Here is a 16,759-nt window from a genome sequence, read left to right as displayed (position 1 = left end):
ATTGGGTGAGGCTTGCTTTGTTCTTCTGCTTGCCATGTTGGTGGTGTAGAGATTCTAGGCATTAAAGTAACTATGACCTTCCTTAGTTACGAAACATGAAGTACTGGGTGTATGCTGACATTGGGGAGAAGATCTAGTTTGTATGCTACCGGCCCGATCCTTTGGATGATTTGAAAAGGACTGATGAAGTGTGGTGCCGACTTTGGATGTTTATGAATTAGTAGGGAGCTTTGACAGTATGGTTTAAGCTTGACGTACACCCAATCCGAGACCGTGAATTCTACCTCTAGTCGTTTAGAATCCGCTAATGCCTTCATTCTTTGTTGGGTTGCTTCTAGTGTACTCTTCAGTTGTTTGAGCATTTCATCCCTATCTTTCAATAACACATCCACTTTCCCCACCACTGCGTTTCCGGACTCGTAACAAACTAATGGGGGTACCGGTCGGCCGTAGACCACTTCATAAGGTGATTTTTTTATTGCTATTTGGTACGATGTGTTGTAGTTATACTTAGCCCATGCCAACCATTTAGACCATTGTGACGGTGTTCGCATGGCAAAACAGCGGAGGTACGCTTCTAATCCATGATTGACCACTTCAATTTGCCCATCCGTTTGTGGATGGTATGACGTGTTCCTTTTCAACTGAGTGCCCATTAGCTTGAATAGTTCTTCCCAGAATAGATTAGTGAAGATTTTGTCTTTATCTAATACTATGCTTCGGGGAACTCCATGTAGTCGCACGATCTCTCGAAGGAATACCCCTACTACTGTGGCCACGGTATATGGGTGGCAGAGAGTGATGAAGTGTGCATACTTGGACAAACGGCTACCACCACCAAGATAGAATTATATCCCTCGAATTTTGGCAGCCCATCTATGAAATCCATACTGATATCATCCCAAATAAGCTTTGGTATAGGCAACGGATGTAGTAACCCTGCTGGTGCTAAAGACAGGTATTTGGCTTGCTGGAAAACCGAACAATCTCCCATAAAAGCTCTTACTCGTGCCTTAATTTCTTTCCAGAAGAAATCCTTCTTGAGTCGTTGGTACATTTTAACTACTCCGTTGTGACCTCTAATCGGGCTGCTGTGGAATTCTTGGAGTAATAGTGGAATTGTTAGAGATTGAGGTGGTAGTACGATCCGTTGTTTGTATAACAAAAGTTCCCCTTTGAGTGAGTATCCTTGTGGGTAAGGTTGTCCTGTCCGTATGCTCTCTCGAATGCCTTATAACTCCGGGTCCTGGTCAACTTGGCTACTAAACACGACTGGATTAAGCAAGTTAATCATACTTAACATAGTCAGCTCCATCGCGGAGGGTAGTTGGGATAATGCATCAGCGACTGAATTCTCCAAGCCTTTCTTGTACTCTATGTCAAAATCATACTCGATCAACTTGGCTACCCATTTCTGATATTCCCCAGCGATGATCCGCTGTTCCAACAAGAACTTGAGGCTCTTTTGGTCGGTGCACACTATTGCGGTTGATGCCCTAAAGTCTCATGTCCTGTAGTTTGTAAACATTATGTATGAACACTTGTGTTGTTAATATATGATATTTACTTCACATCTTGTTGTTTTGCTCGGTTAATTGTTTTATTTGCTTTACCACAAACCAATAAACATAAAATCCCTGGTTAACTGTATGTGACTCGGGCATGTATGTGGTGACATATAAGTGGATCATGTCTTGAGTGATAACCAAAATGGTCTGTAGTAAATGGATATTGGAGGGAAATTTTATCCTGGTAACGCTAAGGACGCGACCCGCTTTGTGGAATGGTCACAAGTGTTGTGACTTGTCACAGATGGTCTGATCTTGATCATTCATGTTGGGGACATGCAAGCGGGGGCATCCTATACAAAGAGTTTGTATAAGACCTGACCACGAAGTGTTAACGTCTCATTATATAACACTATTCATGATAGAGACTCCATTTCACTAGGATGACCATAGGTAACATGACCTCAATTCTGAGTGAGTTGGGAACTCCTGCCATTGAGGACTGTCCTTTGATATGTATGGGTGCAAGTGGCCAGGTCACCGATTCAAACCTACCATTTTGGGGATTCGTCTGATTTGGGAGCTGGGAACTCAACTACATAAGATGAAATTCACTCATTCCTCGAGGCAGGGGTAAGTAGATAGATGGCTCCCTTAAGAGCTGATTTCGGTGCTTGAACGATGTGGCGCCACACACCTTCTCTTAGCCCGAAAGGTGTTCACACATAGTTGAACTATGTAATATTGTTCATTAGAGGAATCAGTGGAACTTAAGGAGTGAGATGTAACTACAGGGGCAAAACGGTAAATTGACCCAGCTGTACTTATGAGCATCTGTGAAGGGTCATCGTACTCATGATTGGTTATATTCGATGGACACAAAAATATATCTGTGGTAAGAAGAGTTCAGCTGTTGGTTTTTAGTGGAATCACTGACAGTTAACAGATGGTGGATCTCGTGGCTAAAGAGTTTAGTCAGCTATTCATGTACCGTTGGAGCTTCGAGCCACAAGTCCATTAGATCCCTTGGGTAGCTTGGATAAAGTCGAGAACCAGTGTTTGGATTAATTTGAAATGTTCAAATTGACAAGAGGAAGTTCAATTATATATGATATAATTGGACTGGTTAATTATATATGATATAATTGGCTAAATGTATGAGATATATTATTTTGGAGGAAATTAGATATAAATATGATTTATATCAAGTAGAGGAGAAAATACTATAGTAGATATGTGATATCAAACTATAGGATATAAATATAATATGATTATATTTATTTATTAATTAATTGATTAATTATATGATAATTAACCAATTCTTCCACATTCAGACGTGGGTAGTGGGCAGCGTTGGTTATGGTAACCAGCGGGTTAAAAATGAAAAGAGTTATCATTTTATGGGTCGTGCATTCATTAATTTTGTCCGCCCAAAAGAATTCATGAGAACGATTGCCCGAGAACCTATACGATAGTAGCTCTTCCATCTAAACGATCGTCTACCTCACGATTTCTCTAAACGATCGTTCAAATTTTCCTACACAATCGTGTAGCTCTTCTATACGATAAACACTTTCGCTATACGATAGCTTTGTAGTATCTCCCACTTGCTTATCGTCTACACGAATCGTTGTCCTTCATCCTCTACCAAACTCACCAAAGCCCACTCTTTGGGTTTTCACGACGAGAATACCCGGGGTTCTTTAATGATGGTGTTGTCTCCGTTGCAACGTTCGTGTTCGTGTTGATCGTGCTGTTGCCGTCGACATACCCACCGGGTGTTGGTAGATCTGTTGGAGGGTTTCTGCTGCATTGGGTTCAGAAGTTCGAAGAGAGTCTTCAACTGGTATGAACCCTTTCTCTGTTATTTATTTTGTTCTGAGCATGTCGATAATTAGATTAATGTTCATAACTGTATGTGTTAAATGTATATCTTTTGTATTTCGATCATTGTGAAATCGGAGCGATCTGAACACGCTCATGGAACTTTCGGTATGAAATCCTTCACGCACGGTGAATTTTCGGCCCAAAAGGTAAGGCATCCATTTTTGGACAGCCATGATTATAGCGATCAATTCCCTTTCATTGTGGCTTTGAGGCGATGTGTTGGTGGAAGTACTCAGCTGAAGTAAGCTATTGGCTGCCCCTCTTGCATCAGTACCGCTCCAACTCCTACCCCTCATGGATCCGTCTCCACCACAAACACTTGGTTGAAGTCAGGGAGTTTTAAGATAGGGAGTTGCACCATTCTCTGCTTCAGAGCTTCTTCATCCCATCAGAATTTCTCCTTCTTGAGCTATTAGGTCAATGGAAATGCAATGATGTTGTAGTTTGCTATGAATTTATGGTAGTACCCAGTTAGCCCAAGGAATCCCCTTACCTATTTTACAGAGGTAGGGATGGGCCAGTGCATCATGGCTTTGATCTTTGATGGATCGGCCGCTACACCTTCAGCTGAGATCATGTAGCCCAGGTAATCAATTTGGCTGGCCGCAAATGTGCACTTTTTGAAGTTGGCCACCGGTTGGTTGTCTTTCAATGCTTGCAACACAAGAGACAAATGTTAGACATGATCACAAATTGAGGAGCTATAGATTAGGATATCATCAATGAAGACCAACACAAATTTACGTAAATAAGGTCGTAATAGATCGTTCATTACCCATTGGAATGTTGATGGGGCGTTCCTCAATCCAAATGGCATAACTAAAAATTCATAGTGGCCTTCGTGGGTGCGGAATGTTGTTTTGTGGACATCTGAGGGTGCCACCCGGATTGGGTGGTAACCTGACTTCAGATCGATCTTGGAGAAGAGTGCTCCGGCTAACTCATCAAGAAGCTCATCTACCACCGGAATAGGGAAGTTGTCTGGTACCATCACTTGGTTTAGAGCCCCGTAATCCACACAAAAGCGCCAACTGTCGTCCTTCTTTTTCACTAGCATCACTGGACTGGAGAATAGACTTGTGCTAGGCTGAATAACTCTGATGGAGAGCATCTCCTCCACTAGCCTCTCGATTTCATCTTTTTAGAATTGAGGGTATCGGTATAGTCGGACATTCACAGGGCCTACTTCAAGTTTCAACTCAATGTGATGATCGTGGTGTCGTGCTGGGGGAAGTCCTCCCACTGTCCGAAATACCGACTGAAACTTCTGCAAAACCTCCAGGATCTCAGGGGGGTTTCCCTTCTCTGTTTGGCGCTCCTTCTCCTCCTCTATTTTGGTTAGAAGTGAATTCAGCTCGAGCAAAATTCCTTGGCCCTCTTCTCTGACGAGTTTCAACATAGACTTGATGGATATTTGTGCTTTCCTCAGACTACGATCTTCTTTTAAGTGCATTATCTAGTCTCTGATATGAAAATCCATCTCTACGTACTCCAGTCACATTCTACCCGTCCCAACGTCATCAACTATTGAACCCCCAAAACCACATCGGCACTGCCCAGAGGTAAGGGAAAAAAGTCATTAATAATAGTAAGATTTGGGAGTTCAGAACTACACCTTTACAAATGTCGGTCGTCCGAACAGAGCTTCCCGTCCCCAACATTATGTCGTAGCTCGTCGTGGGTGTTTACGACAGTTCAAGGATCGCTACCAGCTCCTTATCAATGAAATTGTGGGATGCCCCACTATCTATGAGAACAATCACGTCTCTGTCCCCGATTGTTTCCTTAACTTTAATCGTTCGGGGTGAGTCGATTCCAGCTAAAGAATTAAGGGAGAGTTCTGTAACTTCGCGCTCCGTGGTATCGACCACTATAGATTCCAAGGTCATTGGCGGTGTTGCATCGGTCTCCCTGGTTATTCTCCTCCACTGAATTTACCTCATCTTCTTCCTCATCACGGTGCAACAAAATACTCAACTTCTTCTTTTTGCAACGGTGGCCCGGGGTGTACTTCTCATCACAGCGGTAACATAGCCCCTTGTCTCTTCGATTCTGCATTTCACTATCGAATAGGCGTTTGAACGCACCGGCTGTGAACATATTTCTGTTCACATGCTTCAATGTTACAGAGTTAGAAGACGTATCTATGCTGCGGTTCGGGTTAAGTGAAATGGTTCGGGCTGTCGAGTGAGTGAGATGGTTTGGGTCGTGCTGATCTGACCCGCGGATGCATTGAGGCCTGCTGCTACCCCGGTCCCAGTTGGTTTTGTTGGGCTTGGGCCACCCCCACCCCATTTCTTTCTTTGGGCATCCTTTGTGTCTTCGATGATTTGGGTTATCCTCATCTTTTCCTTAAGCCCTATAAGCTTGAACATCCGCATCTCAATTTGTATGTTCTTCTTCAGCACGCTAACGAATTTACTCTCCAATGTTTCATCCGAAAGATTCTTCAACGGCCAAGAGAGTTGCTTGAATCGTCGTTGGTACGCTCGAATGCTGCCTTCCTGCTTCAGTGTGAGGAGCTCAGTTCAACGGTTTTCTTTCTTAACCGGTAAAAATCGCAATAGTAGTTGCTCTTTGATCTTCGCCCATGTGTCCATCGACATCCTTTCCTTTTCCCATTGGCACTAGTGCCTCCCTTTCCAAACATAATATTGCTGCCTCGATTTTGTCCTTCTCCGACAGACGGTTTACCACGAAATACCTCTCGACCCGATGAAACCACTCCAACAGATCTTCTCCTACCCCACCCTTGAAGATGGAGATCTCTAATTTCCTTAATCTCATATCAAATAGTGGCACTTCTCTCCTCTCCCTACTACCTTCCATCGCCTGTTGTTTTCCCTTATTCGTCACAGTTCGCTCAGACGAGCCCGACTCCCCGTCTCCGGAGGATTTCGTCTTCTTTGACCAAACCTCCAGTGCCCGTATCATCTTCTGCTCGAGCGTCTCTCCTAGTGATTCTATCTTGGCAGCCATGATCTTTTCGGTGACCTATTGCATCTCCACGATCCTTTGATCCATTCGGTTTTCCATCCATACTTGTAGTAAGGTCAGTTGTTCTTATATTACTGTCATTCTTACTTCCATCTTCTTCACCATGCCCCTTTCAAGAAGGAACGACTTTGATACCAAATTGATAGAACTCGGTTATATATTTACTATTTTGGCTCGAAATTGGCCTAGGAAGCCAAGACTTCCTCCTTACACAAGTTCGCAAGCTACTTACTGATTAAAATTTTCTATATCCTACCTTGCTTCCCTTCTCTTGCTTTATACTAAATTTGGTAACAAATTCTTCCCGTGTGGTCCCCGCACCATTCATCTTTTCTAACTAATTTTATTCCCCTCTACTTCCTCATTTACATTTGTGTCCCCCTTCCTATTCTTCCTATTGTTTTTCCTTTCATATTTCCTAATTATAGAGGGTCTATCAGATTGGAAACATGTTTTGACTGAGATGAATTGGAAAAACATTGTGGTTGTTGCATAAAACTTCTTTAGTAATCTCTCCAAAAAGAAAAGTATTTTAACGTTGAGTTGCCTTAATTCCCAATTGAATTGTGTTTATGCATTGGTGTTGACTATATTTTATTTTCGTTCCTATAGGCAATGATGTTGTCGATTATGTTCTACAACCTGTTCTCTGTGATTTCAAGCATGGTGTTCCACCCTGCGCTATTTTTGTCTGGAAATACTTTTCTTTTGTAATTTTATTTGTGCGACCTTATTTTTCTGGAGTTTTCCCTTCCTTCATTGCTGATTGATCTTGGTCTATATTTGCTAGTTTCCTAAAGTTATTAATATTTAGTGGGATGTTCTCGACGCTTGAGGGTTGTTGCTTATTGTGAAAAAAAAGTTGTCGTGTGGTTCGAAAGCGAGCTTTTATGTAACTGTCGTGTATGTCTCTCTATACAAGATTGTGCTGAACAAATTATCTGCCTTGAATTTTTTGAAAGACTCGTTTACCTGTTAATTAAGATGTGTTCTCTAGAATATCTTGTCATGAAGCAATCTTTTGTGGGAAGAATTCTTATACTTACGGAGAGCCTAAGTTTTTCAAGTGAAAAGTATTTCTTATGAGACAAGGAAATGTCAAGAAAGTGGTTGAGAGAGAGTCTCACACTTAGGGGAGCCTACTTTAATATGCACTAAAGTTAGGTTGTTTGTCAGTCTTTATAGATATTCTCTTTCAATAGATAAGTCAACGTTATAATTGTTTAACTTTATATTAGTGAAGTTTCTTTCCTAGAGCACACTGCCCCCGAACGTAGGTGATATTGGACCGAATCGAGTAATCAAACTTTGTCTTGTCTACCACTATCTTTATTGTTTGTTCCATATGTTGTTATTACTCTTGTTATAATATTAGGTTTGTAGGAATGAAATTCCCGCAGCGGAAGCGAATGATTGCTTTTGTGTCAAAGAATTTGATTTTGGGATGAAATAAAATAGAGAATTTACAATACAAAGAGGATAAACATCACGTAAAGCATGTTGTATAAAATAAACAAAAAGGAAGGGAAAGATTTGTAAACTTACCCTTATAGAAAACCAATCTTCACGTAATCTTCTCCTAGTGATCATGAACAGGCCTTCTCATGAACACAACAACTTCTCCAAAGATGAACACCACCACTAGTGTCTTCCTTGCTATTCTCAAGGTGAGAAATCATGATGGATTTGTGGGCTTGTTGAGGATTTTGTTGAGGGAATTGGAGAACTTTTGAGAGAGATCTAGAGAAGAAGAAGAAAACTTGGAGAGATTTTTCGTCATCATGTTTTCACGATTGAACTACCAACCAAACTCTCTGCCATCCCCTATATATGAGAGATGAGAGGAGTTATTTTCATAACTCCGTTCGATACGTGAAATAACTCCCAAGGGAGTTGTTTTACAATTTAGTTATATTAGATTAATATAACTAAATAAAATTATATATTATATCCCATATAATATAATCTATAATTTTAATATGAATCATATTCATATTAATTTTAATCTATAATTTTTATATGAATCTCATTCATATAATTAATATTTGAATCACATCCAAATATTTATCTCTCTCATTAAACTTTATGTCATAAGATATCCATATACATTATATTAATTGCATCTCATACAATTAATTTCTTTTAATTAATTTGACCAATTCAAATTAATCTAAAATTAATTGATTTTCATTAAACCCTTATTGAGCTAGAAATGAACCTTATGAACCTACATATTAGAAGCTCTAATGGTATAAAATTAATTAATTAAACTCAATCAAATTAATCAATATCATTAACTGTTAGTCATTCCATTAAAAATCGACAATTGTACTATTTGCACTGTAGATATATTTATGTGTCCATTGAATGTAACCAATCAACAGTAAGTTGATCATTCACAAATTGCTTGTAACTATAGTTGGGTCGAAATTATCGTTTTACCCCCTGTAGTTACATCTAACTCTAAGTACTACCGATTCCTCTAATGAACAATTAGTCATCATCTAATTATAACTAGACCTCTCTTTGGCAAGTGAGAGGGTGAGGTGCCTCATTGTTCAAAACTCGGAATTAGCCCTTAAGGGAACAATTTATCTACTTATCTTAATAACGGGAAGGAGCGAATTTCTTCTTGTGTAGCTGTGTTCCTAGCTTTCCACTTGGACGAATCCCCAAAATTTGTAGGCAATTGAGTCAACGTATCTGGCCACTCTTACCCATTTAGATCAAAAGACCGCCCTTATAGGCAGTTCACAACTCACTCAGGATTAAGGTCAAGTCACCTATGACCATCCTCGTGAAATGTAAGTCTCTTCTAGCAACTGTGTTATAGGGAGAGACTAATCATTTCGTGGTTCGGTCTTATACAAACTATTTGTATAGGACACCCCAATTCATATGTCTACACATTAATGATTAGGATTAGATCATTTTTAACATTTTACAACAATTGTAACAATTACAAAATAGGTCGTATTCGTAGTGTCACTAAGGTAAGGTACTTAACCTTATCCATCTACTACAAACCATTCAAGTTATTACTTAAACATGATCCACTTGTATGTCACCACATACATGTTTAAGCTACATTAAATAACTTTGGATTTTAGTTTATTGGTTTTGAGTTAATGTAGACTAATGTCAAATAAAATAATATTTTATTTTATTAAATAAAAAATTCATTGTATAAATAATTTACAAACTACGAAACCACGAGATTTAAAACATCAATCCCAACCGTGTATGACTTGTGATAATCAATTATAAATAATCTATCTTTCAAATTGAGTAGACAATGAGAGGATGATATGTATTGTTGGCTTCTTAACCATAGAGCTAAACACCTTCTTTCGGTGGTGTCCTTTGGAAACAAGGCTTGCTTAATTGAATCATGGGAGTTTTGTCATTTGCAACTGATAACACTTTTGTAGGAGGTAAAGGTGTCAAAAACCAAGTGTCTCGTCTTACTAATGTGCCATACTCTCAGTCATCGCCTTTTGCAATACTTGAATCTTAGAAGCTTGTCTACATAGGATGAGAGCTAACAACAACTGTAGAAGTATTGTTTGAAAGTTTTTCTGTGTGTAGTCAAGTCATTTGTATTAGTGATTACACAAGTTTCTACATTATTCACAAGAATAAACAATTACATTTGCAAGTAAAAGTGGAAGGTAAATTCATCCATTTTAAGGTTTATGTCTATTTAGTTTATGAATTTTAAACGGTGTCTATTGATACTCTAATAATCAATTAATTTTTGCTATTATTTTAAAACCTGTTCAATCCGTTTTAGAGTTAAAAGAACATTTGAGACATAAATAGAGGATCAAAACGAATATTTTGTCTTCGAACTGGAAGGTTTTATCTCTCATTCCGACAATTATTTTCAAATTATTATTAAACCTCTACTCTTTCCCTCTTCTCTGAACCACAACCATTCCAAACCCTAATCTCAATTTCCATTCTTCCATGGCCATCGCTTCTCCATCTCCTCCAACCTTTTCCCCTTCTGCTTCTTTCTCCTCCTCCAGAACTGACCCTTCTTCCTTCTCTCCATTCCCTTCCATTTCTCCTCGCACCTTTTTCATCTCTTCCCGTCTCAATTCCTCCATCTTCTCCGCCGCTGCTGGTTTTTTTGGCGCTCCGGACAACGGCGATGTTCAATACGAGCTTCTCCATCATGGGTTTTCTCTGGAACGTCGAAACACTGGCTCTGCTGTGTTCGTTACGCTTCCTCTTGATGCTGTGTCTCCGGATGGTCAGCTGCGGAGGCGGAAGGCAATGTCGCAGTCCTTCAGGGCACTTGCTGCGGCTGGAGTTGAAGGCGTGGTGATTGAAGTTTGGTGGGGTTTGGTGGAGACGGATGTGCCTTGTTCTTATAATTGGAAAGGCTATTTGGAAATTGTAGCTATGGCTCGTCGGTTTGGTCTTAAAGTTCGCGCTGTGTTTACATTCAATCAACATGGCATTGGGCCGGACGATCCTCACTGGTTAGTCGGTTTAATTTCTCTGTTTTTAATGTTATTTGTTGCCTAGTTAATACCGCGTAACACCACTATAGATATTTCTCGCATTTCTTCTTTCTGGATAGCCTCTGGGTTGGCGGAGGGTGAGTTCTAGGGGGACAGGACACATAAGTTGGTCTATAGAACATAGGTAAAACAAGAACAAGAATCTGCAGATATATGGTTTTCTGTAAGAACTGTCTTCTTGGCAGCTGTATTCTATTGAATAGAGTTAAAATTACAACTTTAGAGCAAGAATTTTTGAGAGGTCAGAGATTTGGAGTATAATGCAGTGTTATATGAATATAAGTGCCATAGCCCTCTAATATTTAATGGCGAGTTGTTAAAAAAGAAGAGGAAAAAAAGCTGACATACACATGTATCCATACAATTTTAAAATTCAGCACTAAGCAAACTAGAGAAGAAGTGGAAAATGACTCATCCTCTCCTTACTCCCAGCCTCAAATCCTAAACCTCCCTCTTCCTCTATGTCCTTTTTTCTTTTTTCCATTTCGAGTTCTCGTTCAATTCCCTCCTTCCTGTAACTTCAAGACACTCTACATAGATTGAATGGAAATCCTTATCCGTGGAGGTTGGCATGAGTTACGGTCGAAGAAGTAGAGTAAGAAGCATTGAATATGGTTGCTGTCCAGTGGCACTCTGAACCCTTCCAACCATTGCCCTCAACCCCCTCAGTCAAAAATTCTGCAAGGAGATGAGAAATAAAAGTTGTGGATTGAGAAAAACCAGTAACGGATGAGGAGCACTTGTAGAGGTTGTCAAGCGTGAAGGCTCTGGCCATTCGAACTGTCCTGTTTTGGTGACTAGTGAGAATAAATATGACTGGTCTTTGGAGGATTGAAATGCTCTCACCTATGGGTCTGGTCCTCATCATGAAACGACAGGAACTGAAGAACCTCTTGCATCATAGAATTATAGTCTCTATTACTTTCATGAGTTATTGCTGCAAAAATTTGCTCTTTCCTCTCGGTTGGTGGCCGACCTTCTAGGGGGTTCTCTTGCCACTCCTATTTTCACATTTTATCTTCCCCCTGCTTCGATGACTGTATTCAGTTTTTTCCTCTTTATGGAAGGTTAAATTCCAAAAAAGGTTAAGGTTTTTTGCGGCGAGGCTTATTTGGGAGAGCTAATACCTTGGATCGTGTTTAACGAAACTCTCTCTTCATCTTGCTCCCGCAATGGTGCATTCTCTGCTGAAGGCATTGGTTGGATCTAAATCATTTGCTGTGGGATTTCTAGTTTGCAAACTACCTTTGGGATCATTAGCGAAGGTCGTTTTGTGTTAGTGGGGCTCGCCATAGAGAATGAGCGATCTTTGCTGGAGGAGGTGCTTATGCACCCTTACTTTAGGGGGAGGGGCAAAGTGGTGTGAATTTCTTTGCTAATTTGTAGGGTATTTGGCCTGAGCGGGACAATAGGATTTTTAGAGAGGAGGAGAAATCCGGGGAGGAGATTTGGGAGGTAGTGAGATTGAACTCTTCTCAATAGGGGTCGGTCACTAGATCTTTATGTTACTATGATATTGGTCTCATTCATCTGTATTGGGGTCCTTAGTGTTGGACTCTTGTTGTTTTGAGGCTTATTTTTTAATATACCCTTGTACTCTTTCATTTTTTTTCCTCAATGAAAGTTCACCGTTTGGTTTCCTAAAAAAGGAAAGATTATTAGCTTTGGGGATTAGCCTTTAAGGTATCTTTTTCTTTGCTGCATGTGGTATCATGTTCAACGGAGATGTGAGTGAGTGATAAGTGGGATAGAAATGCAATATAATGAAATCTAATAGCAAGAGGGTGCTAACTCATTCAGAATTGGGACAACTCAGTAAACATTTTATTGACTTGGGGGGACAATAAAACCCAGGTAGGGGAGGATAAGAAAATCTTTATGTAAAAAGACTTTGATTTTCAAAAGGTTGTGAACATTTACACTAATACAAAGAATTAAGAAGAACCAAATCTCTAAACTCTCAAAGGTCGAGTACTTATCATTGAAAATCCCTCATTTGTTCAGACCAAAGGGACCAAAAGAGGCTTGCCGTTCTTGGAAGGGATGTCCCACAAAAATAAACAAACTAAGAGATCTTTATTTGGACTCTAGTGCCATTGTGGGATAACTTATCCCACACTTTGACTGTTGCACATGTTGCACTAGAGGTTAATTTATCAACCATAACATGGAAGCAGAAGTATCCAAAGAAATAAGAGGCCTTTATTTGGATTTTAATGCCACTGTGAGGTTGGTGGGGGTGGGGGGAAGGGTGTAAAGCCACATATATTCAAGTGAGCATATCTCAGTGTGTAATTGACATGTACTCTTAAAATCGGAGGTTTGAATCCCCATATATCATGACATACACATTCTATTTTCAAAAAATGTGTCCGCTGTCCTACTTTTTTAGAAACTGACGCCTTGTCATATCCGTATCATGTTGTGTCCACCTCTTATCTTCGTGCCAGTGCTTCTAAGCTCATGGTCATGAGTAATGGATTGGGATGTTAAAGAATGCCTCTCAGCTGCTATGTTGGAAAGTATTGGAAAAGTAAGCAAAAACTCTCACTTTTATAGAAAGAGAGGAGCAATAATGAATTCGTATTTTGAATATAGGAATAACAATATAATTTAATGATAAGAAGTCAGGGTGGGAGGAAATGTTTAATTTGGCTCAATATCATTGTTCTCGGTGGTTCCCTCCCTACTTGATAATTTTGGTAGCTGTGTGTTTTTGTTAGCTTCTTTTTGGAAGGTTTATAGGTTTTGGTTTTATCTTCAATCGTTCATGCATTCTCTGTTACACTTTTTTTTAAAAAGTAAATAAATAAATAAAATGTATCAAATCAATAAAAAGGTGTTTCTCTTCAAATAGTGCAAAAGGCGTTTCCTATGGCCTTAAAACTCCTAGATAGTCTCAAGACAAGAACCAAAGAAGACGGTGCTTTTAAGAGAGATTTTCAAAGGTAAAAAGTCATTTATCGATAGATCATAAAATAACACTAGATATGGATCATCTCGTAAGACGAGACGATAGAAAAGGATGAAGTTGAGGATTCATTACATGGTTGATCGCTCCATAGTCCTTCAGCCCATTCATTGCATGGCTCCAGAGCTTATCTGTCAATCATACTATGTCATAACTCAATCAAAATTTTCTTCTTATCCAGAACTTTTCCTTTCCCTTGTTTGTTGCCAAGATATGGCTGTCAATTTCTGCTGTGCTGTTTTAGTATTAAATGATTATTATTATTATTATTATCATACTCCTATGACTAAAGCCAATTGTCAGGCCTCTTGTATTGACTTTCTCGAGGCTTTGCCTCCTTTTGTTTGTACATTGCATTTATGAATTATGTTTGTTAACTACCTATAAAATTGTAAGCTGATAGATTTAGTTTATATAAAATGAAAATTTGTTCATGTAATACTTCATGTGAAATAATAATTGTCTTGCGGGAAAAGTGAACTACTTTTAAATTTCATAGAACTTTCATCGTTCTAAGATAATGGTTTATCTGCCATTGAATCTGAAGTCTCTCCTCTATTTCCCCTTTGTTTCCCCAATAAAACGTTAAGGATTCCCCTTCCTAAATGGGTACTTGAAGAGATTAATAAAGATCCCGATTTAGCATATTCTGACAGATTTGGAAGGAGAAATTCGGAATATATTACTCTTGGATGTGACACTCTTCCTGTTTTGCGTGGACGATCACCTATCCAAGCATATGCAGATTTTATGAGAAATTTCAGAGACACTTTTAGACCTTATCTTGGAGCCATTATAACGGTAAATTCCGCTTAATCTGCAACATCAATTATCAAACTCCTTGTCTCTGAATTTGGCACTTACATCCATTTCTTAATGTTCATATTACAGGGAATTCAAGTTGGAATGGGTCCAGCTGGTGAACTAAGATATCCTTCAGCCCCTTCCCAGAAGTTAGCATGGGCATGGTGCTCCCGCGAGCTCGGAGAATTTCAATGTTACGATAAGGTAGAGAAACGAGTAGAGCTTCTTCACCCTTTACTTCGATTCTAATTGCATTTCTAGAACTTGTTCTGATTTCTTTTCTTACTGCTTTGGTTTAGTATATGCTTGCATCTCTGAATGCTTGTGCTCAAAATGTTGGGGTGCGTGAATGGGGAAATGGAGGTCCAATTGGTGCTAGCAATTTGATGAACAATCCTGAACAAACAGAGTTTTTTAAGGGTGATGAGGGTTCTTGGAACACCCCTTATGGGGAATTTTTTCTCAAATGGTACTCAGAAATGCTTCTACTACATGGGGAGAGACTATGCAAGGACGCTGAAACCATTTTTAGAGGTATTGAAGTAAATTTGTCGGCCAAATTAGGTGCGATTCATTGGCATTACGCAACGAAATCTCACCCATCGGAGTTAACGGCTGGGTACTACAATACTTCAATCCGAGATGGATATCTCCCAATTGTTCGCATGTTTGGTAGGTATAGGTTCACTATCTGTTGTTCATGCTTCGAAATGAAAGATGTAGTAGAAAAGCAGATGAACCCTGTTAGTAGCCCAGAAGGGTTTCTCCGGCAGCTGCTGACAGCTGCCCGGGTGTGTGACATACCTTTGGAAGGTGAAAACTCAGCATCAAGGTTGGATGACGACTCGTTTCAACAGGTTGTAAAGATGTCAAGGGTTTATACAGATGGGTTGGAGAAGCCCTCGTTTTCTTTCAATTTTGTGAGGATGGACAAGAACATGTTTGAATATAGTAATTGGGTTCGATTTACACGTTTTGTGAGGCAGATGTCTGATACCTCCAGGCTTTTTCGAGCCAAGCTAGATCCTGGAAATAACAGAGGCCTCTTGTCATCGACAGATATTACTACTTCGAGATTGGCTCTTGTATATCACTAAAGATGATATTGCACAAATCATCCAATGGTTCCTCCGATGTATGCTTTGTAATGTAATATTGTATAAACTACTGACCCGTCATGGATATATAAATTTATGTAGCAATTCCGAATACACCCAAATTAAGCGATATGTAAAGGCCAACAATGTTGCCCAAAAAGAAGTAAACAAATTTTTTGGTAGTAGACGCTGGGCGAAAAACTCTCTTTTGGCAGCATAAAAGTTGTTCGAATTAAGGCAAACTGTCCCAGAAATTAGGTACAATGACAGAGACCAAGTATAAAAACCAAGCAATTTTAAGGAAAAATTGTACGGATGACCCAATTTTAGGGTTCAAAATGTCAAATGACCTATTTTTAAAAAATAATGTCAATTGACCTCCTGCTTACGTCATCACGGGATGAGATTACAAAAATTGCCCTTAATAACCCTCTCGCTCTGCTTCGCTAATCTCGCTCTGCTTCGCTAATCTCGCTCTCGTTGTCTGTTCATCTTTCATCGTGATGTGATTGTTTGTCACTGTACGATTGATTTGACAATTTTCACGAAATCTATCTACAACTTAAAATCGTTAACACACAGCAAAATGGTATATTCTTTAAAATCTAAACTTCATTTGAACTGTCATTTTGTTAAATGGAGATCTATTGAACGAGGTTTTCCAGAGCGGAGTTTTTCGGAACTAAACGGAGTTTTCAAAATGGGATTTTCAGAACAGAATAGACTTTTCTTGAACTTGGTCTCATTGGTATTTGTAGAAACGTGGTCTCAAAACAGGTATGTATAGACATTGTAAAATAGCATAACAAAAAGGGTGTGAGAAAGAGGGACAAAGAGAAAGGTGGAGAGAGTGACATTGAGCGACAGCGAGAGAGTGGGCTTAAGCAACAGCGAGAGAATGAGCTTGAGTGACAGCGAGAAACACGAGAGTGAGAGACAAGAGAGCAAGAGGCGTGGGAGCGA

At 39.5% G+C, this 16,759-nt stretch overlaps 1 protein-coding gene across 1 annotated transcript; it reads left to right on the top strand.

Annotated features, from left to right (window-relative positions):
• Positions 1-10,216: 10,216 nt before the first annotated feature.
• Positions 10,217-15,910, top strand: LOC120077952 (beta-amylase 1, chloroplastic-like). The gene is made up of 4 exons (XM_039032090.2): positions 10,217-10,882; positions 14,486-14,696; positions 14,787-14,903; positions 14,999-15,910. Exons 1-4 carry the CDS (start codon positions 10,362-10,364, stop codon positions 15,794-15,796), a joined length of 1,647 nt encoding a protein of 548 aa, XP_038888018.2. The 5' UTR covers positions 10,217-10,361; the 3' UTR covers positions 15,797-15,910.
• The last annotated feature ends 849 nt before the right edge of the window (positions 15,911-16,759 follow it).

Source organism: Benincasa hispida, chromosome 5, assembly GCF_027475165.1.
Source record: "Benincasa hispida cultivar pf3 chromosome 5, pf3_genome.v1.1, whole genome shotgun sequence".
Taxonomy (NCBI): domain Eukaryota; kingdom Viridiplantae; phylum Streptophyta; class Magnoliopsida; order Cucurbitales; family Cucurbitaceae; genus Benincasa; species Benincasa hispida.
The sequence above is the reverse complement of the archived record's forward strand: the minus strand, read 5'-3'. Positions and strand labels throughout refer to the sequence as shown.